Source organism: Rousettus aegyptiacus, unplaced genomic scaffold, assembly GCF_014176215.1.
Source record: "Rousettus aegyptiacus isolate mRouAeg1 unplaced genomic scaffold, mRouAeg1.p scaffold_m13_p_9, whole genome shotgun sequence".
Lineage (NCBI taxonomy): Eukaryota > Metazoa > Chordata > Mammalia > Chiroptera > Pteropodidae > Rousettus > Rousettus aegyptiacus.
In genome coordinates, this window is record NW_023416312.1 from 31,632,657 (window position 1) to 31,658,576 (window position 25,920).

Sequence of the window (25,920 nt, forward strand, 5' to 3'; positions counted from 1 at the left end):
GATTGACAGAATTTTAAAAATTTATCAAAAAAAATGTCATACAGTAAAACTGACTTTGGGGGTTCTGTGAGTTTTAACATGTGTATAGATTCACATAACCACTACTATATTCAGGATACATGACTGTTCCATTACCCTACAGAACTCTCATGTGCTGGCCCTTCATAGTCACACCCTAACACACAAATATGGCCAATTGATATATTACAAAGTGTGCCTATCCCTGTTCCAATATCACACTATCTTGCTTACTGTAGTTTTATAGTAATTCTGAAAATCCAAGTTAGTCCTCCAATTTTGTTCTTCCTTTTCAAAATGATTTTGACAGTTCTAGTTCCTTTGCTTTTCCATGTACATTTTAGAATCATTAGTCTGCATCTACAAAAAAATCCTGCTGGGATTTCAATTAGAATTGCATTAAATCTATAGATCAATTTAGGAACAATTGACATCTTAACTATATTGAATCTGTCAACTCATGAAGATAGTAAGTATTCTCATTTATTTAGGTCTTTTAATTCTTTGATCAGCTTCTTGTAGTTTTCAACATTCACAGATCCCGTATGTGTTTTGTTAGATTTTTTTGAGGAGCTATTGTAAAAAAATTATTGCACGTTTTAAAAAAAATTTAGTTTACATTGTTCGTTGCTGGTATATAAAAATATGCTTGAGACAGTGGCTCTTTACACGCAGAAGGTCCTGGATTCCTGTCCCAGGTGGAGCCACGGACCATACCTCGGGTGCGCCGGGTGCGCTGGGTGTGCCAGACCCTAGTGCAGCGAGTGCGTGAGAGGAGATGCCCTGCCTTCAGAGACCCAGTTCTTAAGGGGAGATGGCAACATCCTTAGGTCAGTGGTGGAAGTGTGGGGCAGGGGGAATTAAAGAGGGGAAAAATATGCTTCATATTTGTGTGCTGACCTTGTATTCTGCAATGTTGCTAAACTCACTTATTCTAATATTTAAAAATAAATTCCATGGGATTTTCTATGCAGATAATCATGCTGCCTGAGAATTGGGGTGGTTTCATTTCCTTCTTCTGAAACTGTAAGCCATTTATGTCTTTTCCTTGCCTTGCTCAACTGGCTAGGATTTCCAATACAATGTTAAATAACAAGAGTGAGAGTGGACATTCTTGCTTCATTCCAGATTTTAGGAAGAAAGCATTGAGTATCTAATGTGATCTGCCCTGGTAGAGAAAATCGCACATGTTATCACAATTCATTGCTGGATGAATGAACTGTGTGACTCCACTGGGAAAGGACTCTTAGAAGCTCGTGCTGGATCTGACCCCATGCACTTTTACCCTTTGTTGATTTTACTTAGTATCCTTAAGTTGTAATAAATCTTAAGCCATGAGTACAGCTGTATACTGAGTTCTGTGAATCCTCTTTGCAAATAATTGAACTTGGGGACCCCCAAATGCAAGTGCATATACATTATAAATTATGCATTCTTGGTGAATTTTTATCAATTTGTAACATCTGTCATTATCCCTGCTAATTTTCTTCGTCCTGTAGTTTACTTTGTCAGATATTAATAGTGTTACTTAAGCTTTTTTTTTTTGAAAAAATGTTTATTTTTCAATTATAATTGGCATTCAATATTATTTTACATATTTCAGGTATACAGCATAGTGGTTAGACGTTTATATAATTTACAAAGTGATTCCCCCCAATTAGTCTACTTACCCACCTGGCATTATATATAGTTATTACAATATTATTGACTATATTCCCTATGGACTGTTTCGCAACTACCAATTTGTCCCCCCGCCCCCAGAATCCCCTACCATCCGGCAATCACCACTTTGTCCTCTGTATCTATGAGTCTGTCTTCATTTTGTTTGTTTATTTTGTTCTTTAGATTCCACATACAGGTGAAATCATATGGTATTTGCCTTTTTCTGTCTGACTTGTTTCACTTAGTCAAGCTTTCTTTTCATTAGTGTATATTTGGTATATCTTTTTCCATCCTTTTATTTTAACCTACCTATATTATTATATTTAAAGTGAGTTTATTGTACATAGCACATAGTTGGGTCATGTTGCCTTTTTTTAAAGAAAAAAATCCATTCTTATAATCTTTGATTTATAGTCTTATAATCTTTGATTTTGGTGAGTTAGACCTTTACACTTAAGGCAATTAGTAGCATGTTTGGATATACATGTAGCATTTTATCATTTGTTTTCTGTTTCTTCCCTCTGTTTTGTCTCTCTGCTTTCTTGTTTTCCTTTGGGTTATTTGAACATCTTTAGTATCCCTTTACTCTATTGTGTTTTTGACCATACCTCTTTGTATACTTTTTAAAGTGATTCATCTAGGAATTAAAATATACATAGTTAACTCTTCATAGTTAACCATTTCACATGAAATGTAGAACCCTTACCACCATATACGTCCCTTTAGTCTCCCTCTTTATGTTATAGTTATCTTATATATTACATCCACATACACTGAAACTCCATCAATGATTTAATTTTTACTTTCAACCCTCAAATAAATTTTAATTAATTCAAAAGGAGAATAGTCTATTATATTTGGCCAAATATTTACCCATTTCTCTTGCCCTTCCTTCATTGCTGATGTTCCAAGTTTCCTTCTGGTATAATTTTTCTTCTGTCTGAAGAATTTCAATTACGATTCCTGTAAGTCCGCTAACAACACATTCTTTTTTTTTTTTCCAGCATCCACAAATGTCTTTTATAGGTGTTCATTCCTGAAGGATATTTTTCTGGATGTACAATTCTGGATTGACATTTCTTTTAGCATTTAAAAAATGTTGATACACTTCCTACTGGTCTCCATGATTTCTGATGAGAATTCTGAAGTCCTTTGAGTCATCTTTCCAAGTAATGCACTCATTTTTCTCTGGTTGCCTTCAAGATTATTTTGCCTTTAGTTTTCAGCAGTTTGATTATGGTATGTCTGGGCATGGTTTTCCTTGGGTCTATTCTGTTTGGTATTTGCTGAGCTTCTTGAATCTGTAGGTTTACATATTTTGCAAAATTTGTGAAGTTTCTAGCAATTATTACTTAAAATATTTTTAATTACCATACTTTTTCACTTCTTCTAGGTTTCTGATAAAAATTATAGATGTTTTATTATTTTACCATAGGTCCTTCAGATTCTGTTCATTTTTCTTTCAATCTCTTTTTCTCTGAGTTGTTTGAATAATTTCTATTTATCCGTTTTCAGTTCACTATTTTCTCAGCTTCATTCTGCTACTGAACACATCCAGTAAGATTTTAATTTTATCATATTGTTCATCTCTAAATTTCCATTTGTTTCCTCTTTAAATATATTTTTTTATTTAGGTGTGTCTATTTTAATTAATTATTTAAAAACTTTTTAAAAAAGTTTATTGGGGTAACATTGGTTAATACAATTATATAATTTTCAGGTGTACATTATAATTTGACATCTATATATCCTATTGTGCGATTACCACCCAGAGTCCAGTTTTCTTCAGCTACTGTATATTTGATCCCCTTTACCCAATTCACCCTCCCCCAATCACCCTATATTTGACTCCCTTTACCATGTCTACCTCTTCCCTCCTCCCCAACTCCCTACCCTCTGGTAACCACTAGCCCATGGTCCATGTCCTTGAGCCTCTGTTTTGTTCAATTGTTGCTTTTAGGTTTATATCCCACATATAGGTGATATCAAGTGATTTTCAACTTTTTCTTTCTGGCTTATTTTGCTTAGCATGATTATCTTGAGGTCTATCCATGTTGTCGCAAATGGCAGTATTTCATCTCTTCTTACGGCTGAGTAATATTCCACTGTATATATGTACCACAGCTTCTTTAGTCAATCATCTATCACTGGACACTTCAGTTGCTTCCATGTCCTGGCCACTGTGAATTATGCTGCTATGAACATTGGTGTGAAAAAATCTTTTTAGATATAAGTTTTCAAGTTTTGGGGTAAATACCCAGTAGAAGGATTGTTGGATCATATGGTAGCTCAATTCTTAGTTATTTTGAGGAACTTCCATACTGTTTTCCATAGTGGCTGTACCAATTTGCAGTCCCACTAGCAGTGTATGAGGGATCCTTTTTCTCTGCATCGTCTCCAACATTTGTTATTACTTGTATTGTTGATTATAGTTATTCTAACAGGTGTGAGATGGTATGTCATTGTGGTTTTGATTTGCATTTCCCTACTAGTTAGTGATGTTGAGCATCTTTTCATATATTTGTTGGCCATTCGTATGTCCTCTAGGGAGAAGTGTCCATTCAGGTCCTCTGCCCAATTTTTAAATGGATCATTTTTTTGTTATTTAGTTGTATGCATTTTTGTATTTTTTAGATATTAGGCCCTTATGAGAGGCGTTGCTTGCAAATATATTTTCCCATTCTGATGGCTGTCTCTTTACCTTGTTGACAATTTATTTTGCTGAGCAGAAGCTTTTTAGTTTGATGTAGTCCCATTTTAGCTTTCACTTCTCTTGCCCCTGAGATCAAATTCATAAAATCCTCTTTAAGTCCAAGGTCCTTGAGTTTTGTTCCTACATTTTCTTCTATGCATTTTATTCTTTCAGGTTTCATATTCACGTCCTTAATCCATTTTGAGTTAATTTTGGTGTGTGGTGATAGCAGTCTAATTTCATTCTTTTGCAGGTGGTTTTCCAGTTTTCTCAGCACCATTTATTGAAGAGGCTTTCCTCTTCAAGAGAAACCACTGTATGTTTTTGGCTTTTTTTGTCAAAAATTATTTGCCTATATAAACATGGGTTTACTTCTGGACTCTTGATTCTGTTCCACTGGTCCATGAGTCTGTTTTTCTGCCCTTTTGATGACTGTCGCTTTGTAGTATAATTTGAAGTCAGGCAGAGTGATGCCTCCAGCCTTATTCTTTTTTCTCAGGATGTCGTTGACAGTTCGGGGTCTCTTGTGCTTTCATACAAATCTGATGATATTTTGTTCCATTTCTTTAAAAAATTTTGGTGGGATTTTGATGGGGATTGCGTTAAATCTGTATAATGCTTTAGGCAATAAGGTCATTTTAACTATGTTGATTCTTCCAATGCAAGAACATGGAATATCTTTCCATGTCTTTGTATCTTCTTCGATTTCTTTTAATAGGGTCTTATAGTTTTCATTATATAGGTCCTTCACATGTTTTTTTAGATTTATTCATAGGCATTTTATTATTTTTGTTGCAATTGCAAAAGGAGTTATTTTTTCTACTTCTTTTTCTGACTCTTCATTATTAGAGTATAGGAATGCTATGGATTTTTGAATATTGATTTTGTATCTAGAAACTTCAATGTACGTGCTTATTGTTTCCAGTAGTGTTCTCATGGAGTCTTTAGAGTTTTTGGTAGTTTTTTGATGGTTGTTTCATTTTCCATACTGCTGATCAGTCTATTTAGACTTTCCAGTTCTTCTTGATTCAGTCTAGGAAGGTTGTATTTTTCTAAGCACTGGTCCATTTCTTCTAGGTTATTATATTTGTTGTTATATGCTTTTTCATAGTATTTTTATATGATCCTTTGCTCCTCTGCAGTGTCTTTTGTAATTTCCTCTCTTTCATCCCTGATTCAGTTTGTTTCCTTTCTCTTTTTCCTTTAGTGAATTAGCCATGTTTTTGTCAATTTTATTAACCTTTTCAAAGAACCAGCTCTTTGTCACATTTACTTTTTAAAATATTTTTGTCAAGCCAAGACTTTCTATTTTTCCATCCTATTTGTTTCAAAAAAATTCACGATTGCTTTAAAGACTGTCAGATATTCCCAACCCCTCAGTTTTCCTGCACTGGTGTCCATTGATTGTCTTTCTCCTGTTACTTGAGATTTTCCTTGTCATTCTATTTTTGTATATGTGTTGTTGAAATGAGCATTCCTAGTCATTTATATTGAGTAGTTTTGATTTATATGCTGAATATTTCAAATATTAGGTTATAAGACTCTTAGTCTTGTGTAAACCTTGTGGAATATATTGTCATTTGTTTTAGTAGGTATGTACCACTCTTCACAGGCAGTCGCTGTACCCCTTGTTGTTGAGGCAAGGCGAGGACAAGGAAGGACTGTGGGACATGAAGGTTTGTGGTCAGATTAAGGTGGGGAAGACTTTGGAGCTTTATTTAAGGTGCCTGAGTCCTCAAGGTAGAAGGAAGTGCCAATGGAGTACAGACTTGGGAGTCATCCGTTGGGCTCATATGTGGGCGGGGAAACCAGCCCACGCAGAGCACGCAGGACGCAGTGCACATGCTCAGTACCGTGAACGTTCCCAGCAGCCACTGGCGTGGGTGGTGTGCAAGGTTCAGAGCGCGGAACTGTGTGGATTGAGTCTTAACATCTGATTTCTTTTTCGTTTGCTAAGACTCAACTGGTAAGTCCTAGGATCCATTCTCCACAGAATTGAAGTGTGAGTGTGTGAGGGGAGAGCCAGAGGGTTTTGTGCGATTGGGTCAGCCTGATTTGTGGCCTCCGGGGAGGAAGGTCCTCGATGTTGCCTTTAAGGCATAGTGACCACCATGGCCCTTGTGGCGGTCAGGCAAGGGAGGTCAGAGTACCACAGATGGGAGAGGGTCAGATGAAGATGGGGAGAGACTTATGTTTGTTATTTGAGGTGTCTGAGTCATAGATGCATCAGGATTGGCCCACAGAGGAACACTCGGGAGTCTTCGGTGGGGCACGTAGGGGGGCGGAGAAAGAAGCCCACGTGGTGCATGCAGGATACAGTGCGCATGTGCACAACCAGTGCTGCGCACCATCCCATCGGTTTTTGGTGTGAATTGTGTGCAAGGTTTGGTGTGCCGAACTGTGAGGGTCGTGTCTTACTGTTTCTTTCTAGTTGGCTGAGACTCAATTGGTAGGTTCCCAGAACCGTTCTTCATGGAGTTTGTGAATGAGTGTGAGGGGAGAGTCTGCAAGTTTCGTGCGGTCGGAAGACCCTCAAGGTTGTCTTTAAGGTGTAGCAGCCACCCATATTGTCATGATGAGTCTGGGACAGGGGAGGATGGTGGGCCGCGGAAAGGGCAGTCAGATGAAGATGGGAGACTTGTGTTAGTTATTTGAGATGTCTGGGTTATGGCTGTAACAGGATTGGCCCACAGAAGACAGACTCTGGAGTCCGCGGTCGGGCTTGTAAAGGGGCGGAGAAACTAGCCCTTGCGGTGCGCGGTACACAGCGTGCATGCTTAGTGTTGTGCGACATCTCATCGGTCTTTGGTGTGTGTGGTGTGCAAGGTTCAGTGTGCCCAGCTGTGTGCATCGCGTCTGTCTGGTTTCTTTCTCGTTGACTTGAGACTCAACTGGTAGGCCCTCAAATCCATTTTCCAAGGAGTTTAAGTGTGAGTGGGTGTGAAAGGAAGCAGTGCATTTCATGGAGGTAGGGTCGGTGCAACCTGTGACCTGAGGAGGAAAGACCTCGAGGTTGGCTTTCTACTGTAAGGCATAGTGGTCACCATGGCCCTTGTCTTGGTGATGGAGCTGGATCAAGGGAGGATGGAGTGCCGTGGATGAGAAAGGCTCAGATGAAGATGGAGACTTATGTTCATTATTTTAGGTGTCTGAGTCATGGATGGATACATTGGGATTGGCAGACAGGACAGATTCAGGAGTCCTTGGTCGGGCCCATAAGGGGGTGGGAATAACAGCCCATGCAGCATGCAGGACATAGTGTGCATGTCCAGTGCCATGCACCATGTTGGCAGTTGGTGTGTGCGGTGTGTAAGGTTGTGGGAGCTGAGCTTGTGGGTCAGTCTTACCATCTGGTTTCCTGTTGGCTGAGACTTAATTGGTAGGTCTTCATATCCGTTCTCCATGGAGTTTTAGTGTGAGTCAGTTCAGGGGTCTCCAACCCCTGGTACTGGTCCATGGCTTGTTAAGAACCGGGCCGCACAGCAGGAGGTGAGTGGTGGGCTAGTGAGCTAAGCTTTGTCTGAATTTGCAGCTGCCCGCCAAGTGCTAGGGTCATCATTTCAGCTCCATCTCAGATCATCAGGCATTAGATTCTCAGAGGAGCACCAGTCCCTAGTGCCAAAATGGTTGGGGACCACTGATATCAGTGTGGGGAGAACCAGTGGATTTCAGGTGGATCATCATGACCTGTGGCCTCAAAGGAGGAGCATCCTTGATGTTGTTACTTTTCTCCTATAAGGTGTAGCTGCCACCATGGTCTTTGTGTTTATGACTGGCTTGGTCAAGGGAGGACGGTGGGCCATGGAGGTAAGGGGATCAGATGAAACTGAGGAGAGACTTATGGCATCTGGATAAGGCAGGTTATTAAGATTTGACAGACTTGGGAGTCCTCAGTTGGCCTCATAAGGAGGTAGGGAAATCATCTTATGCAGCACGTGTGGGATGCTGTATGTAAGCACTTGGTTATTGGCATGCGCTGTGTGCAAGGTTCGGGACACCAAGTTGTGGTCTTGGAGGAGGAAGGTCCTCGAGGTTGTTGTCTATTTCCTTTGAGACGTAGTGGCCACCATGGCTTTTATCATTGTCACGGGGTTGGGATAGAACAGCAGGTCATGGAGTGGAGGGGTTTGATTAAGATGGGAGAGACTTGTGTTCATTATTTGAGGTGTCTGGGTCATGGAGGCAGCTGGATTGGCCGATGGAAGGCAGACATCAGAGTCCTTTGTCCAAGGCTGTAAGGGGTCAGGGAAACCAGCTCATGCTGTGCAGTGGGACACTGTGCTTGCATAGTGCCACACGTTTTCCCATCAGTGTGGGTGGTCTGTTAAGGTTTGTGGTACTGAGCTGTGTGGGTTACATCTTACGGTCTAGTTTCATTCTCACTGGTTGAAACTCAATTTGTAGGTCCTCAGATCAATTCTAGGAGTTTATGTGTGAATGAATGTTGAGAGAAGAGCCCAGCCAGCTTCATGTGGGTTGGGGCCCTTTTATTTGGCCTCTCAGGAGGAAGGTCCTCAAGGAATAGCAGTCACATGGGGCCCAGATAAGAGAGGGCATGTAGTTTAGGAGTCAGATGAAGATGGGGGGAGTCTTGATGGTGTTATTTTTGGTATCTGGGTCCTAGAGACACCAGGAACTGCTCAGCATAGAGTTGGAAGCCCTCATTGTGGCCCTGGGTAGGTGGCTTTGCAGATGATAAAGTATGGGTCTGGATACCTGCATGCTTTGGGGTTGTGACTGTTTCCTAAGATTCATAGTGCACACAGCAGAGTGCCAAAATAGAGTGCCACATAGGGTTTATATTAGTCACTCAGCCCTGTCTATTTAGTGGGAAAATAGTCATAGATAATATGTATACAAATTAGTGTGGCCATGTGTCCCAAAAATACTTTATTGGGTGTTGGGGGTGAGAAAGGGCTTAAATGCGTGTGCCACAAGTAGTTATGCAAGTTTTAATTTCTAGTGGTTTTTCTTGAATTATTTCTATGATAGTGAATCAAGTTGTGAAATGAAACCTCCTTTGAAATGTATTCTTGTCTTTTACTGCGTGTCTTAAGGTGATTTCTGTCAGTTTGGCCATGACATAAACAACTACTCTTTCAAGCTGTCAGATTTGGTTTGATTGGAAAGCATGCACAATTAAATTACCTTGTAATGTGAAAATATTTTTAATATTAAGAAATACACTTCACTATTTGGCCATGGAAATGGTCGAATATAGTTATGCTCTGAGTTTTCCAAACCACTATTGTTTTCAGTGTGAAATATGAGTGAGCAACCAAGGTCAACATTCAAACTTAGAAGACATCGAGATGATGAAAAATCTTCCCAGCTGGTTGGGCCTGTGGTTGTAAGTGCTTTAACATTTGATTTTCTAAATTAAAAATTTATTTCTGTAAAATTGTCAAATTTGTATGGATACACTGATAAAGGACTTGATCCTGGAGGATTACATTATGGTGTTGCCTGGATTGATGCTGTTACATTCCTGGGAAATAACAACTGCTAACTCCTCCTCATGCTTATTAACAACAGATTGCATACATTCATCCCAATTTAGATGAAAATAGCTTCCAAAGTTCTTGTGGACAATTCTTTCCTTGGAGTAGCCCCTCTGAGGAAAGAGTAACTTAAGAACAACTATATTGAATTATATTAGAGGAATATTTCTAATTTTTATTTAGCCAAGTATATCTATGTATTCCATGTATTTATAACATCGATGTGAATTAATAATAAAACTTTTCATTATGCACACATACACTCCTAGGCTAAGCAGCCCAGTGATGAGCGACCTCAACAAGAGAAGCCTCCAACTGTGAGTCAGGATATTACTCTTGATCAAGAGAGAGAAGTTGAAAAAGCACCTGTGGTTCAAGGTGAAGGGAAAGGGAAGAAGAATGCTTGTTGGGTTTGTGTGTGTGTGCTTGTGCCTCACGCATTATCTATATCAGTAACAGGAGAAAAGAAAACAATAGAAAGGGATCTCAAACATTGCCTGAAAATTGGCCAAATGAAGAGAGTATAGTTTGCAGTTTTAGGTAGTTCCTAACTAAATTTCCCCCATTTTATAAATGAGGAAATTGAGGCTCAAGGATTGTTTCTCAAAGAGTACCTGATGGTCGAATATAAAATTTGCATTTCATTCTAAAATTTGCATTTTCTTACCACCTGTTCTGCTGTAAAAAAAAGTGATTTTGCTTAAAACTCAGATGTCTGTGCTGTAATACAGCTCAGTACTGGCCCAGGAATAGACAATTCAATGGAATGGGATAGACTCAGGAAATGAGTCAATGAATGATGGCCACTGTTTCTGTATTTGGTATTTTTATATAGTAGGTTTGATAAAAGCTAGATAATTCAGAATATTGGCATATAAGTAGTTGGTTTAGTAAGCTTTTTAAATTGGCTTTTGAAAGGCAGATAAATCCTATGGTTAGAAAAATCAAAAGATTAATCTAAAATTAACATGAAACAATTTCAGATACATGTACTATTTTGAAGGAAAACATTTATATAACTTAGGCCACTGTTAAAGGTTTCTAAAATATGACAACAATGCCCATATCTTCCCATCCCACTTTCTTTTTTCTCACTATGAAACAAGTATATTTGCTGTTATTTATAAACAATTTGCTGTTATTTTTGGTACTTTGTTTTACATGGAATTTAAGTTACTATATAGGGCCTTTGGACCTAATTATAACTTCAGTTTATTTTTAACAAAACAAGTATTTGTTACCTTAATAAGGAATGGGTGTCACAACTGTAAGAGTTGTCATAGCCCTATGCATCCACTCAGCTTATCCCTTCAGAAAACTACATTTTGATCGTAATTGAAATGCTATTTATGGTAGTTGATCACTGCTGTACACTGATGGCAAAATACAGAAATTATACGTATAGTTTGTCCTTAGCTTGTCATTTAAAATTAAAGTTTCGTAATACAGAAAAACAAATATGTAAAGTCCATTCTTAGTTGCTGTTAATTTGTAAAATAACTCCTTATTGAACCGTACACTTAAAAATGGTTAAGATGGTAAATTTTGTTTTAAACCACAGTTCAAGTAACTGCTGTCATCCTGAAGTACAATGTACTTTATTACATATTCCTTTTATTTTTTCTTTATATTACCAAAACATAAAATTTACAGAAATGGTCATTACAAGAATAGTCGTTAACTCATACTTTTCACCTAGAGTTACTGATTGTTAATAGTTCCTATTACGTTGGTATCATATGCTTTCCTCTTCACACACACTTATAGATGTTTACTACTAATGTTGAAATGTTAAGTTTCAAATCTTATGAACCAAGGACTTTGGTGTATATATACTAAGAACAAAGAGAAAGGTTATTCCCTTGGTTAACCACTGTACAATTAACAAAATCTTGAATTTTACAATGAGAAAATGCAGTCATTTAATATATGTAGTATACATTCAAATTTCCCTGGTTGTCCTGATAATTTCCTTCATACAATTTTTTTTTGATTCAGAGTCTAGTCTAGGATCATGCATTGCATTTAGTTGTCATGTCTTCTATTTAGCCTTCTTTATGTGGAATACTTTAATTTATTTTGTCGTTCATGACACTGACATTTTTGAAGAGGGCAGAGCAGTTGGTTTGCAGAATGTTCATCAATTGGGCTTTATTATTTTTAGAACTTTTTTCACTCAATGTTTATTAGTATCTATTCATGCCATGTGAACATGCTAAGTACTAATGAGGGACGTGATTTCAGCTTTGAAATCACAATCTAGTTAGACTTGATAACATCACAGATAAGTACAAGTACAGTACAGATAAGCACAAAGTACCCAAGTTTTCTGAGGTCGGTTTTGGGACAAGAAGAGGGTAAGAAAAACCTGCTTTGCAAAAAGTTTCTGGAAACAGACTCCTAAATTAATGTTCTTGTGATTCTTATGCATCACGTTTATTACCGCACTGTCCTAAGACTTTAATAACACAGAAAATGAACCTTATTTCCTTATTCATAGCTCATATTTTGCTTCTTAAATTGATAACCTTTTTATTTGCAAGGGCCTGCCCTGGAAGCTACTCTACAGGAACTGGCTTATCTGAAGACTGGGCGTGAGTGTGGAGATGGTCCTGATGTCAAGGGGAGGAGTCTGTTAAATCTGGAGCCCATTAGAATGCCAGAAGCAGGTATGATATCTATTAAGCACATTATAGGATGTCTGTTTTCTACGGTATTATATTTTTAATAACATATAGAGCAGGGGTCCTCAACCCTCAGGCCACGGACCAGAGAAGTTAATTGACTGTCCATGCTAGAAGATCAAGATCAACTGCTTGAGATTGCAAGCAATCATGGTCTTAATATATATACACCTGTATGTTTGGCTTTTCAAGTTTCTTTTTTCATCTCCCCCACCCCTCTTCCTTCCACAGTTTCATGTTACCTTTGATAGTAATGGCTTAAAACTAGTGTGACCATATAATTTATTGTATAAATTAGAATTATTTTAAAAATGTGAAGAGTCACTATTCATAATTATAGCAGGAGTATGGACAGGGACACATGGTTACGTGTCCTAAAGCAACCACATAAGGGCTAAACTAGCTTAAAGGAACAGTTTTGCATTTTTCCACAATAGACCCAAAACAAATACAATGTTAGCCTCTCTATTTATTCCACTTGTGCAGTTCCAAGCATGACATTACTGTTTTAGATGTCCTATATTCAGAATATATTTTCAAGTCAAAACATTTAAATACTTCCAAAAAGTTTTTTCTTAGGTTTTTCATTTGTTGTTTGATTGGATTTTTACTAAAAGTTTAATTTTTTGCTTTCTACATAATGATGCATTAGTTTGAAATGATGCATTAGTTTTAATCTGATGTGAATTTGAACAGTCTCCTTCTTTGTTCCACTGTAAAGAGTGGTGCATTTAACAAATATTGTTCATGTGTTTGAAAGTCTACCTTTGAAGTCTCTATAATAGAGATTTAACTGGACATAAGACAAAGGATCGCCTTAGGGTTCTGGTTTTAGTCCATTTTATAAAACTAAAATGTATCCTTTATATGCTTTTAGTGTCATCTAAATAAAGTTTTATTAAGTAATGTTCCCAACTATTTATCTTACAGGAGAAGGACAACTACAGATTTAAATGAAGATAAGCTGAAACCATGCAGGCTATTCCTGTGTTGGAAATTTGACTTAAAATTCTCTCAATGAAGATTTGCAGTTTTGTCCAAAGAAACCTAGCAGGTCTTTTGTTAATTTTTTTCCTAAGTATTTGATGCTATTAAGAATTGTATGTTTTTTTGAAATTTTATATTTTGTCTGAGCTGGTAGATAGATACAATTTTCATATATAACTTTTTCTATCCAGCAACCTTGCTTAATACACTTATTCCACACATTTACCTTTAGGGTCTTTGGGTTTCAGCATACATGACCATATCAGCTTTGAATAATAATTTTGTTTCTTGTCATTTTAAACATATCTTTTATTTCCTTTTTTTCATTTTTTCATTTCATAGCATTGGGCAGACCCATCTAGTACAATGTTGAATAGAACTGGTGATAGTGGACCATCCTTGTCTTACCCTATTAGAAAAATTTTCAACATTTCACCATATTTACTGTACTTTTTGTGGATACACTTTATCAGAGTAAAGTTATTCTATTCTTAGTTTGCTAAAAGTATGCATCTTGAATCTATAGTGTATTTATTGAGATTATAAGATTTTTCTCTGTTAATCTGTTAGTGTGCCAAATTACATAAGTAAGTTCCTATGATTAAACAAACCTTGACTTGGGATAAATTGGTCATATTATCTTTCTGAATAATAATTCTTCTAGGATGTTTATGTATGACATCCTGAGCAATATTAGCCTATATTTTTATTTCAAGTACTCCGTTGGACTTTGGTACCAAGGTTACACTAGATTCATACAATGAATTGGTATGTAAAATCTCTTCTAGTCTCTGGAGTGAAAGTCTCTGCAAGGCTTGGAGGAATGTAGTGCTAGGCTTTCACATGTTCAGCTGCTTCTGGATTGCATTTCTTTTTTAGTATTGGACCCTACTTTACGGGGCAGTGAGAGAAGGGGAAGCTCAAGGTCCCCATGACTTCAGCCTTTGTGAGGTGCCCATCTTTCCTGCAAGATATTTACAATAATGCTGTCACTCTGAAAGCAACCTGTTCTTGCTTTTGTGCTGACATTAATCTACACACAGTAAGTTAAAAGTCAGCTCTATTAGCTTGCCTGGATAATTTCAGTCTCTGCTACATGATTGTGAATGGACTAACCAAACCCTGAGCTGTGTACGATTATGACAATAGCTCCATTTATTGAATCTTTAATAAAAACAGTAAATAACACAGGGTGTGTACTATCTAATAGCCACTTCTTTGTATTAGGTTCTGTCATGTATGACCTCATCAAATCTTCACAAAGATGTTTAAGTCAGAGTTTACACAAAATTGGTAATCTCCGACTCCAGTAGGAAACATCGGAGGACTCAAATTATAAGTTCAGAATCCTTGTTCTTTTCTGAGTAAAAGCTCCTGAAAGTGTTGAGTACAGACTGGTGGTGTCAATATGACTTTAGTTGTAATCTGATGTTTTTATAGAAAATTTAAATATATGTGTGTACTTTTATTTAACTTAAAAGGCATTGTTCTTTCCTTGAAGGGTTTCCTAATATGTGGTATGCAGACCTCTCATGGTGTCTTAGATGAAATCATTGATATAAACATTTAAAAATAACATGTTTTTCTTATCATGCTATGGAAGTATATATCTAGAATACTAATGCTATTTGGGCCCATTTATTGGAACACAGAGAAAAGAACTTATACCACAAGCCTTATGGCAAAATGCCACAGCATCCCCTGCAGACGTGCTTGTTTTTAAAAGTTATTCAGAGGTGGGGAGGGAGCAGCTGCAAATCTCTTTTTACAGAATCCATCATTGGCCTGACAGTTATCCGATCTCACTCAGAAGCCCCCCAACTGCCCAATTCCAGTATTATACTCCTGTTCATATACATAATGACAGCGAGTTACATCTCTGAACTCCTCATTTGTATCTTCACACCCCAAACAGTTTTGAAAAAGCCCTACTCAGAAACCATTTTGCTTAAAGTATGATACAGAGATATATAAAGCAATTATATGTCACTCTTACAGAGGTTTAAAACTATTCCCTGACCCAAAAGGACTGAAAATCTGTTCAATTAAAAAGAGAGTAAATGTAGGTATCTCAATTTGCTGCAAAATTTGTAAACAGTCCCTAGGCCATAGAACTGGGTGAGAGGATTAGAACCTGGGTAGAAGAGAGAAAGGAACCAGAGAGACTTACTGAGGCAAAAATGACTTTGTTCCTATCTACTCTTTCCTTAAAGGCTGTGGCATGAAATAGCCATGGGTTTCAGTACTGCCCCTGGCGCATATTGTAATGGTGGGAAAGGTCTCTACATCATTAGGGACTTTCCCAATTTCTAAAATAATTACAATATGCTAAATGATAGCTATGATGATTAAGTGAGGTAAAATACTAATAAATGTTTGCCATGGGGAATGTCATACTGGTAAGGCAAACAGACATAAGCAGAAGAGTAGTTGGAATACAAAGCATAGGGAAGGGACATAGAAAAATAGTGGAGTGGCCATGAAGCAGGAGGAAAGAAAACAGGCTCATGAAAGGTCAATTGGACTTTCCAAATCCAATGATCACTGGGTTCACATACTTGATTCTGTTGGTAGAAGGCTGAGAGACATCCATTCCTAACACTTAAAACTAACCAAGTTGGCAGTATTCATTCAAAAAGTATTCAGAACCTAGTCTGTTCATCAGCCCCTTTGTATATAAGTAGGAAGATTTGAGTGTGTTAGCCAATATAACCCCTACTTGAGGGCTGATCTGAGAAAGGAGTGACCAAGATTTGTTACCAAAGTAGGCGATACAGTGGTGGTAGATGGTTCTTGAAAAAGGGGGGTAAAAGGCACAAGCTCCCTGTGACAAGGATGCCCACTCTCAGGGTTGGTGATCTAGAACTCAGAGGACTTGAAAGCTGTTATACTCATGATTTGGTTTATTATAGTGAAAGAATACAGATCAGAATTTTCAAAGAGAAAAAGCACATGAGGTGAATTGAAGTCCAGGAGAAACTAGATACAAGATTCTTTTCCCAAGTGTCTCCAGTGGAGTTCCCTGGGGACATACTTTTATGTTCTAGGAATGATGTGTGACAGTGTATGAGGTGTTACTAACCATGGAAGCTCATCTGAGTCTTGGTGTCCATGGTTTTTATTGGGAGTTAGTCACATAGACCTACAGAGCTTGTGTGTCAGAACATATCTCTTCAGAGCAGAATCAAACATTTCACCATAAATCACATCATTAGGATAAACTTACCCTTTTCTACTGGTATAGCGTGGCACAAAGTCTCAAGCATGCAAAACAATATTGGGCAAAATATTCCAAGGACTCAGAGGTTATCTTTTAGGAACCAGCCAAGGGACGGTTCTAGAGATAGGCTTTCTTTGGAATGTGTAGTGTTTGAGCACCCAGGCCTGCTGTGTTAACCTTTTCCTGCATACTCTCCTCTTAAGAGTTTGCAAGGAGATTTCCTGTGATCTCATTTATAATGTATTATTTACAGTAAAAAAAATACTTGTTTAACAATGGCGTAGGAAGGAAAAAATATTCTCAGCTGGGCCCCTGTAACAAAAGACAGATTAACAAGAAAAGCATACAAATTTGTTTTATATGACCCAAAGTAGTAGTTATATCTGAGTGTTTTATGCTAGTTATGATGAAGAGTGGACAGTTATGGGAAAATGTGGTAGGACAAAAAGGGGTATGAGCTAAGTATAGTAAACTAGGGGAAACAGCAAGGCCTATTTGTTCAGATTCCTGTCAGTGCCTTGTGTCTTCTGAGATAAGGATGCTCCTTTGGATACAGGAAGGGCACCTCTCATATGAAGGTCTTATGACCTGCTTCAGAGGAAGGTCAGAAAATCCATGCTGCACCTGCTATTTTTCAAATTTCAGCTTGAAATGTTTAATATACCAAGGTGCCATATTTTAGTGTAGTTTGTTCTGAACCTCATCATTGGCTGTACTTGAGTAGCACATATCATCATCATTCAGACAAAAGAGAAAACCAAGAAAACCTGAGCACCTGGGAATCAGGCTCCAGGCTCTGGGACATAAGAATGATGCATGCAGGATACAAGTTCTAAGGGAGCCCAGAGTTAATGAGCAGAGAATCATCCAGAAGATAATGACAGGACAAGTGTGATGACAGCCATAGTAAGTGTGAACTAGGGGATGCTCAGAGCACAGGTCAGAAATGGCTTCTCCCCAGGGATCGATGTGTGTGTTCTAGGTACCACTGCACTATAAATACATTTCAATCTATCTGTTTATTATCCCCTTTTTCATTAAAAAAATTTCACTGCTTAATTATTTTCATTTTCTATATAAGATAATCGAGGATAAAAGAAGATACATATATCATTCAAGGTCAAATCACTAGTCTCTGGTGCAGCTAATTTTCAAGTCAGGACTCAAAACCTCTGTGTACTTCTCATAACTATCTTTTTGATTTTAACATTGTCTTTTGTCTTAATTCACATTTACCATAGAAACTTTACTTGCTCTACTTGCCTCATAATTTTTTTTCTTCAATTTATCTGGAGTTATAGCTTTGTCGCCAAGTTGCCAAAACATTTTTTCAAAATGGCTGTATAATTTTACATTCCCACCAACAGTGTATGAGGGTTCCAGTAGCTTCACATTCTCATTAACACTTGGAATGGCCGGTCTTTTAATTTTAGCCATTCTAAAAGGTGTACCATGGTATCTCCTTGGGATTTTACTTTGTATTACTTTGTATGAGCATATTTTCATGTGCTTGTTTTTCATCTATACATAATTCTTGTCCAAATTTCCTGTACATGTTTATTGTTTTGTTTTGTTTTGTTTTTAGGATTTACTATTTTAATGTTTTGGTATTCTGAAATTTTACAGTAACACTTTTGTCTTTACACCTTTGTTGTGGATTCTCATGGTCTTCATTTTTAAGGGACATGCTTGCATTGTTTCTTTGATAATTTTTGATAATTCTTTTGATAATTTCTTTGATAATTTTTCCCGCTTTTTTCTCTTATCTGAACATTTTATTAATCTAATTCCAGACCACCTTTATTAAGGCTTTTAAAAAATCATTTCACTCCTTTTGTCTGTTTATTAAACTTTCTGTAAGATTTGCTCGGCTTGTTTTTTCAAGTCTTCCATTGAATGCTTTCTATCAGCTACCTGATTTATAAGATTTTTTTAATTTTAAAAAGAAATCTACTTTTCTTTCACTTCAATCAAAATTTTAAAAAGATAAAGAGCAAAAGAAAAATCTATTTTTCTACTTTTTCTTAATGAATGCCTAAAACATAAGCTTACCTCATTAAGGGCTTCTCGTTGGGTTCTAATACTAATATTATGGCAACTTCCTACAAAATATTAGAAACTTGTTCTTTTCCTCTCTAATGTAAGAGGTTACAGAACACTGCAGTTATATGTTGCCCACTGACATCCCCCCAACCTGACAGTAATCTTTTGAAAAAGACAAAAGATGGCCCATGGGTAGCAGAAATTCTTAGGTTGTATTGATTTTGGTTGGAGTGTTTTCATTGAACTAAGCTAAACATGTGGGCAAACAGAGCTAGGGAAAACTGGATGATGTCTGCCTTTCCCTTAAGTCCCTGAAAGAGAAATCCATAGATTTCTGCTGACATTTGTGCAACCTGAGTTTGCACGGCCTCTTCTGGTTTTGCGGCTTTCTGATTCCACATTTTATTTAGGGAAAAGGAATTTTTCTGCAAAAATTCTGAGTGCTCATGGTATCTTCTGTCCAGATTCACAGCCATCAGAGATACTGTGGATCTTTTTAGTGGCTATGCAAGTTAGCTCCTTCCTTCATTTCAATATTCCTTTTAAGTGGATCCCATTCCACTCTTCCCAGCTTTACATACGAGCCTAAAAATAAACGTGGTTTGGCAGCTTCCCTGCACCAGCTCGAAGCACTTACAACAGGATCGCTGTCTCAGGCTCGACCCCCCATGCAAGGGTGGGCCCAGGGGAACATGCGGCTGTTGAGGGCAGGTGCCTACATCAGAAGCGGTACAGGAAAGCCAAGTGTCTTAATTTTCAAACATTTGGGAATTTTCCAGATATTTTTCTGTCATTGATTTCTAGTTTAGTTTCATTATGGCCAGAAAAAAAATAATGTACATTGTTTTTTTTCTTTTAAATTTAAGATTTTGTTATGGCCTTCTGATTCTACATAGGGGCTGTCAGATAATCCAAGATAATCCCCCCATCTCAAATTGCTTAACTTAATCACATCTACAAAGTCTTCTTGCCGTGTAAGGTGACATTCACAGATTCCGGGGATTAGAATGTGGAAAACTGCAGGGATCATTATTCTGTGTACCATACCTCCTTTCCCTCTCCAAGCCCTTATGTTGACTGTCACTGTCCCCACATTAGCCCATAGAGGTGGACTGATGAGGCCTACCTCTGAGAGTAGCAAATTCCTCAACCCACAAAGGAGAAAAATAACAACAGTCAGCCACTAGGAATAATAATGCTGACAGTGTTTATAAGTTATTCATTCTAGGCTTTTCATGTACCAATGCTTTGCATGAATTATAGGTGCAACCATCCCCACTTTACGAGTGAGAGTCTGAAACCCAGAAAAATGATATGATTTGCCCAGTGTCACACAGGTGGAAATAAGTAAAGGAGACAGGGTTAGAACTCGGGCTTTCTCCACAGCCAGCGTCCCTAACAATTGCCTCAAGTTATAATGACCCCAGAGGTATCAGGAGAGGCCTCCTCAGGGAGGGTTGTTTATGGAGCTATAAGTATAGGATGGATTTTAGGGTCTGCTAGTGGCCAAATCACTACTACTTAATGGACCTACAGAGAGGCTGTTGGCCAACCTCTGTCTCTGACTCGATATTCTCCTCTCCTCTCCTCTCCTCTCCTCTCCTCTCCTCTCCTCTCCTCTCCTCTCCTCTCCTCTCCTCTCCTCTCCTCCCCTCCCCTCCCCTCCCCTCCCCTCCCCTCCTCTCCTCTCTAGCGCTGTCTTACATGGCATTGTGTCTTGTATTTGTGGTTTAATCTACATAACTCAGGGCATTATGACCCTCAAAACACCTGGGCATGCTTTCCACAAAGCTCCACAACCTTGTTCCCCATTAAAGTGCCCTTAATTGTTGAGGGTGAGCAGGAGGAAGCCAGGGAGAGTGAAGGTTTTCTGTGGGCATCTGTGGGGGCTGGGGGTGGGGTAGACAGCAGAGTGTGAATCATGCAGATAGATGTCTGTTTGGATCAGGACTTGTGGACATCTCAATACATCTGTTTCCGAATCTCCCCTGGACAGCCACCAGGTCTCTCCTTCCACCGCAGGAGCCTCTGTTACACCCTTTCATCCCCATTTGTGTCTTCTCTTTCAGCACCCAGCTTGGCCTCAGAGGACTCCCTCAAGACCCTCCCTGCTCCCTGCAAGGTCAGAACACTGTGCAGGACAGACCTCCATTCTGCCCCTACGTGGGTCTGTCATAAAGTACCCGTTGGGCAGGAAAAAAATCTCTAGGATCCAGGTGAAACTCCAGACCCAAATGGGGAATTTCCCTAGTGCTGGGGGTAAGAAGAGGGTTTCTGAGAGGAAGAGCTGAGGTCAGACTACTGTTAGGAAGTGGAAAGATACAGTGCAGGGCTGTGTGTGTGAGCACAGAGAAGGGACCCCTCAAATAACGGGGGAGCTCCAATAGGAAGAGTGCCCCAGCTGGACCACCTGAGCCACTTACCTGCCTTCTCTGGGCATGAGGGTCCTCATCAGTGACAGGGGTGACAAGGTTTTCTTCCATGGGGCCTAGTGAGGATTGAGATGGCACTTAAAGAGTGCTTGAGTTTAGCCATAAAAATGAAGAAAATCCTGCCATTTGCAGCAACATGGATGGACTTTGAGGGCATTATGCTAAGTGAAATAAATCAGACAGAGAAAGACAAATACTGCACAATCTCACACTTATATGTGGAATCTGCAAAGCACTAATAGGAACAAAAGATTGGTGGTTGCCAGAGTGGTGGTGTGAGGGCTGGGGAATGAGTGAAGGGGAACAAAAAGGTATAAATCTCTAGTTATAAGATAAATAAGTTCTGGGGATCTAATGTACCCATGGTAACCATAGTTAACAATATATATTGTGTGTTTGAAAGTTGCTAAGAGAGTAGATCTTAAAAGTTCTCATCATGTGGAAAAAATTGTAACTGTGAAGTGCATTTCATTTGTAGTTATGATTTATTCTAATATTTGATATTAAGTTTGTGGTTAGTACCACAATCTGTTCCTGGTCTTGTTTTGGCAGAGAAAATGCAGCTTCTCCATTCCCTGCTTCCAATTACACAGCCTATTTGATTTCTACATTAGCTATCTGATGATATCCATATACATAGTCATTTGTTCAGTTGCTTGAAACACATTTTTGTGATGGAAAAATTGCTGGCTTCACAGAAATCTACAAGCCAATTTCCTGCTTCATTTCTGACCTCTAGTCAAGATTTTCTGATAACATTTGATTCTGCTTTATTTCCTTCTTTTGCATTCCAATCACCTATTATTATCAGTGTGTCTTCTTTTGGAGTGTGATCAATTTCTTCTTTGATCTTGCATAAAAGCTTTCAATTTCATCTTCAGCCAACATTACATAAACTTATACAATGTTATATGCCAATTATATCTCAATCTAGGGAAAAAGAAGTGCTTGGGACACTGCAAATCAGATCTATGATTACCAAAAACAAAATTATTCTTTAAGTTAAAAATTTACCATTTCATAACTAACCATCTCTCATTAAATCTCAAATGCTATAGATTGTGAGTTTGACACAATTATTTTAGGTAACCCTTAAGAAAGAAAGGATGTTGCCTTCTCATTTCAATGACTGCAAGATACATTCCTGATTTCTGATTTGTCAAAATGTAAGAAAATGACATTTTAGAGTAGATAAAAATAAAGTATTTTCCATTATTTTTACAGTTACCTTCTATGCAACCTATTGTTTCTAATTTTGTGTAGTGATAGAATTTTGTATTTTCAAAATATTTCATTTAAGAACAAAAGTGATTTGATCTTATGGAAAATTTGACATGACTGTACTTGTCTGAATGGATTCCTGGACCCCCAGCCTCTCCCAGCTTCCCAGAAAGATCATTCTGGGGTCAGGTGCACAGAAACTCACACTGAATGGTGCCCACACTGAGGGCACTCTAGATGCCCACTTCAGGAGAGAAGGGGGAAGGGTTAATTTACTAATTAAAGTATCCATTCAGGGATTCCCACATAATGTCAGAAGATACATCCTGATTGCTGGTAACCTGGCTGTCAGACTTCATACAAACTCCCAGGTGGCAAGGAAGACAGACAGACAGACACACACAGCACAACAACAACAAAAAAAAGAAAAGGCACTTCAGTATGTGGTTATAATGGTGGAACTCTGGATCCAGATGGCCTTGGTTCAAATCCTGGCTCCATGATTTCTCAGCTGTGTGATATCTGGCAGATTATTAGGCCTCTCTGTTTCTCAGGTGCCTCATTTGTAAATTGGAGAAAATAACACTACCTACCTCATTAAGTGGTTGTGAGGACTATTACATGAGTTAATATTTGTAAAGATTTTAGAACAGGTTCTGACATATAATAAATGTTCAATAAGTGCTTGCTAATGAAAAAATTGTAAAGCATTGAATTAGAAGTGCAATCCATGGAAGTTCAAGAAGGAATGAAAAGGAAAAAGACATAATGGTCTCATATGTAAAGTGGAGATGATAACAGCACTACTCTCCACAATTTATTGTGCTTATTTTGTTACAACTTTCTTAAAGTGTGGTCCTAGGGCTAAATTCCCATTCCTCAGCAGGAGGCCTGTCCCCTCCTCCATTCTGGATGGCACTCCTGTTAATGTGGCCCCAGGCTCCACGATTTCCTTGTGGCTCCCTTGGGCCCCTTTCCAAACTGACACAGAACCCCCTTTCTCTGCCATACAAGGTCCCAACTGGTGTCAGGGCCTCACTCTGGGCCCCATGAAGGTCTCTCCAGGAAGCCACTTCCCAGTGCTAGCATCGCGGCCTCAGCTCTGCCTCAGATTATCAGGGATTAGATTCTCATAGGGGTGTGAACTCTATTGTGAACTGTGAATGTGAGGAATCTAGGTTGCATGCTCCTTATGAGAGGTTTGACTGCACAGAGACCATAATAAATCAATTGCTTGCAGACTCATATCAAAACCCTATCAGTGAGTGGCAAAAGACAAGCTGCATCTGGTGGCATCTGATTCTACATTATAGTGAGTTGTATAATTATTTTATTGTATATTACAATATAATAATAGTAGAAATAAAGTGCACAATAAATATAATGTGCTTGAATTATCCCAAAACTACCATTCATCCCCACCAATCATGGAAAAATTGTCTTCCAAGAAACTGGTCCCTGGTGCCAAAAAGTTTGGGGACTGCAGCTTGTGCACACAGTTATATGCTCATGTGTTTCTTTAGCACACAATCTTAGAAGTAGAATTGCTTAATCAAAGGAGTCAGTCATTCGACAAACACCTAAGGATTGCCTACAGTATGCCAGATACTGCACTAGGCATTGGGGAGACATCAAGGAACTAGAAAGCCACATGTTCCTCCATTCACACTAGAATGGAGCTGACATTCTAGTGGACAATGTTTCCAGTTTTTATTTTGCTAGATGCTGCCACATTGCCATCTAATTATCAACATCCTCAGCTCACTTTCACTGTTGGGGCATGAGCTTTGAGGCAGGTGGCTGGATTTCTTGGCTTTGGCTCTCTGCAGGATATCAGGGTCAAGGCCTGGGACAGTCCATTCGCAGACACAGGTGTGGAGTGCAGAGAGACAATGGAAGGATCCAGGGAATGGGAAAAGGCTGAGAAGGAACGGTTCACTCAGCGTTTGCTTTGAAGCCTGTTTGATCACATCACTGGGAGGCCCATGGGAGGTAGGCAGAAAGGGTCTAGAATAGAACCGCACCCCCGGGTTATACCCATAGGTCAGCTCTGGGATGTACCACTGGGTAGGGGGCATCTATTTTTAAACAAACTATTGTACGGGTTCGGGGGGACACTAAGGGCGGCTACCACCCCAGTGCATGGGTTTTCACACAAATACTTCATGGGAAGAAGCAGGAATGGCCCTACCTTGACCGTCTGCAGCTCCCACCACCCTCCCAGTTCCCATCAGAGTCCCAACCAGGCACCCACTATTGGACCGTGACTTCCACCTCCCGTAGGCTTCAATTGCAGCTTTTCGGGCTCTGTTCTTCAAGGTTCTATGATTTTGAATCAGTGACTTGCGCGAGCAGGGGCAAGCAATTGGATCCTAGGAGAGGGGTCATGGACTTCAAGACCCATTTTAGCAACTGATTGGCTAATGCGAGCTTTCACCTCTCCCAAAGCTTTTCCTCTGCGTGGAAGGGGCGTACCCCATCCCAATTGGGTCATACGCTAAGCGGGGCCTTTGGGATATGAATCCCATCTTCGTGCCTCATTATGTTCAATGGTCAAAGGCTGAAGATGGTACTCCTGTAGTGGAATTCACAGAAATCACTGGCTTGTAGCCATGTTCTGCCTCTTGGTGCAGCAGTGTTGGGGGCCGACTTTATGTGAGCAGTCTCGTGTCTGCATTCAACACTAAACAATGTCACAAGACCAGCAGCCACCTCTGCCTCCTTGCAGTGCATGCATGCATGTATTTCTTCCATTGCTAAAGTTGAGATTTAGGGAAATTTCACAGAAGTCACTTAATTCAGCAGAAATCCTGCTGAATTAGGACCATTGACTCCTGGACTACAGAGCAGGGTTCTTTAGACGAAAGCTGTCTCCAACAGTTGGTACTTTTGCCATTAAATATTTTCCCATGTAGGTTTTCTTTTTATAATTCCAATATACATTAAGGACCTGGAACCAGATTTATCTTGAAATTGTTCTGCAATCAAGTTTTAAAACACAATATAAGTCTTTATTTAAAGACAACAACACTTTTTTGGCAACATGTATTTCCAACATTTCCTCTTACAATGCACAGGAACATGGAGAAAGATACATAATTAAAAAATAAAAATAAATGTAAAGTATGGGAGGAAAAAGCAAAACCTAAAAGTGAATCCAAGCATACACAAATGAACCTAACTTGATCTAATTGATAACCCACAGAGATAATTATTTGTGGCTGCCTCTACTTATGACTGTCTGCCCTACTGGGTCCTAACATGGTTCTAAAAGCTCCTGGTTATATTATTCTTCTGGAAAAAGCATAAAAATAGGACCGTTTACACTTCTATTAGCAGTTACTAATAGTCCAGTTGATCAGATTAATGAGTCACTTAGTGCATGCCCAAGGGGATGTGATCCATAGGGGTAATAAAGACTAGGTCACTTTTGGGGAGCAGGGGAGTTTGATGGGAGAAG

General features: G+C 38.8%; 1 protein-coding gene across 1 annotated transcript; it reads left to right on the forward strand.

Annotated features, from left to right (window-relative positions):
* The first annotated feature begins 5,626 nt into the window (after positions 1-5,626).
* Positions 5,627-18,306, forward strand: LOC107515043 (P antigen family member 3). The gene is made up of 4 exons (XM_036226529.1): positions 5,627-9,722; positions 10,143-10,394; positions 12,401-12,542; positions 13,488-18,306. Exons 1-4 carry the CDS (start codon positions 9,639-9,641, stop codon positions 13,508-13,510), a joined length of 501 nt encoding a protein of 166 aa, XP_036082422.1. The 5' UTR covers positions 5,627-9,638; the 3' UTR covers positions 13,511-18,306.
* Positions 18,307-25,920: the final 7,614 nt, after the last annotated feature.

Coding starts and splice junctions, on each gene's coding strand:
- LOC107515043 (XM_036226529.1), top strand. CDS start 9,639: ATGAGTGAGCAACCAAGGTCAACATTCAAACTTAGAAGACATCGAGAT. Junction 9,723..10,142: donor AGCTGGTTGGGCCTGTGGTT/GTAAGTGCTTTA, acceptor ATACACTCCTAG/GCTAAGCAGCCCAGTGATGA. Junction 10,395..12,400: donor AAATTGGCCAAATGAAGAGA/GTATAGTTTGCA, acceptor TTAAATTGATAA/CCTTTTTATTTGCAAGGGCC.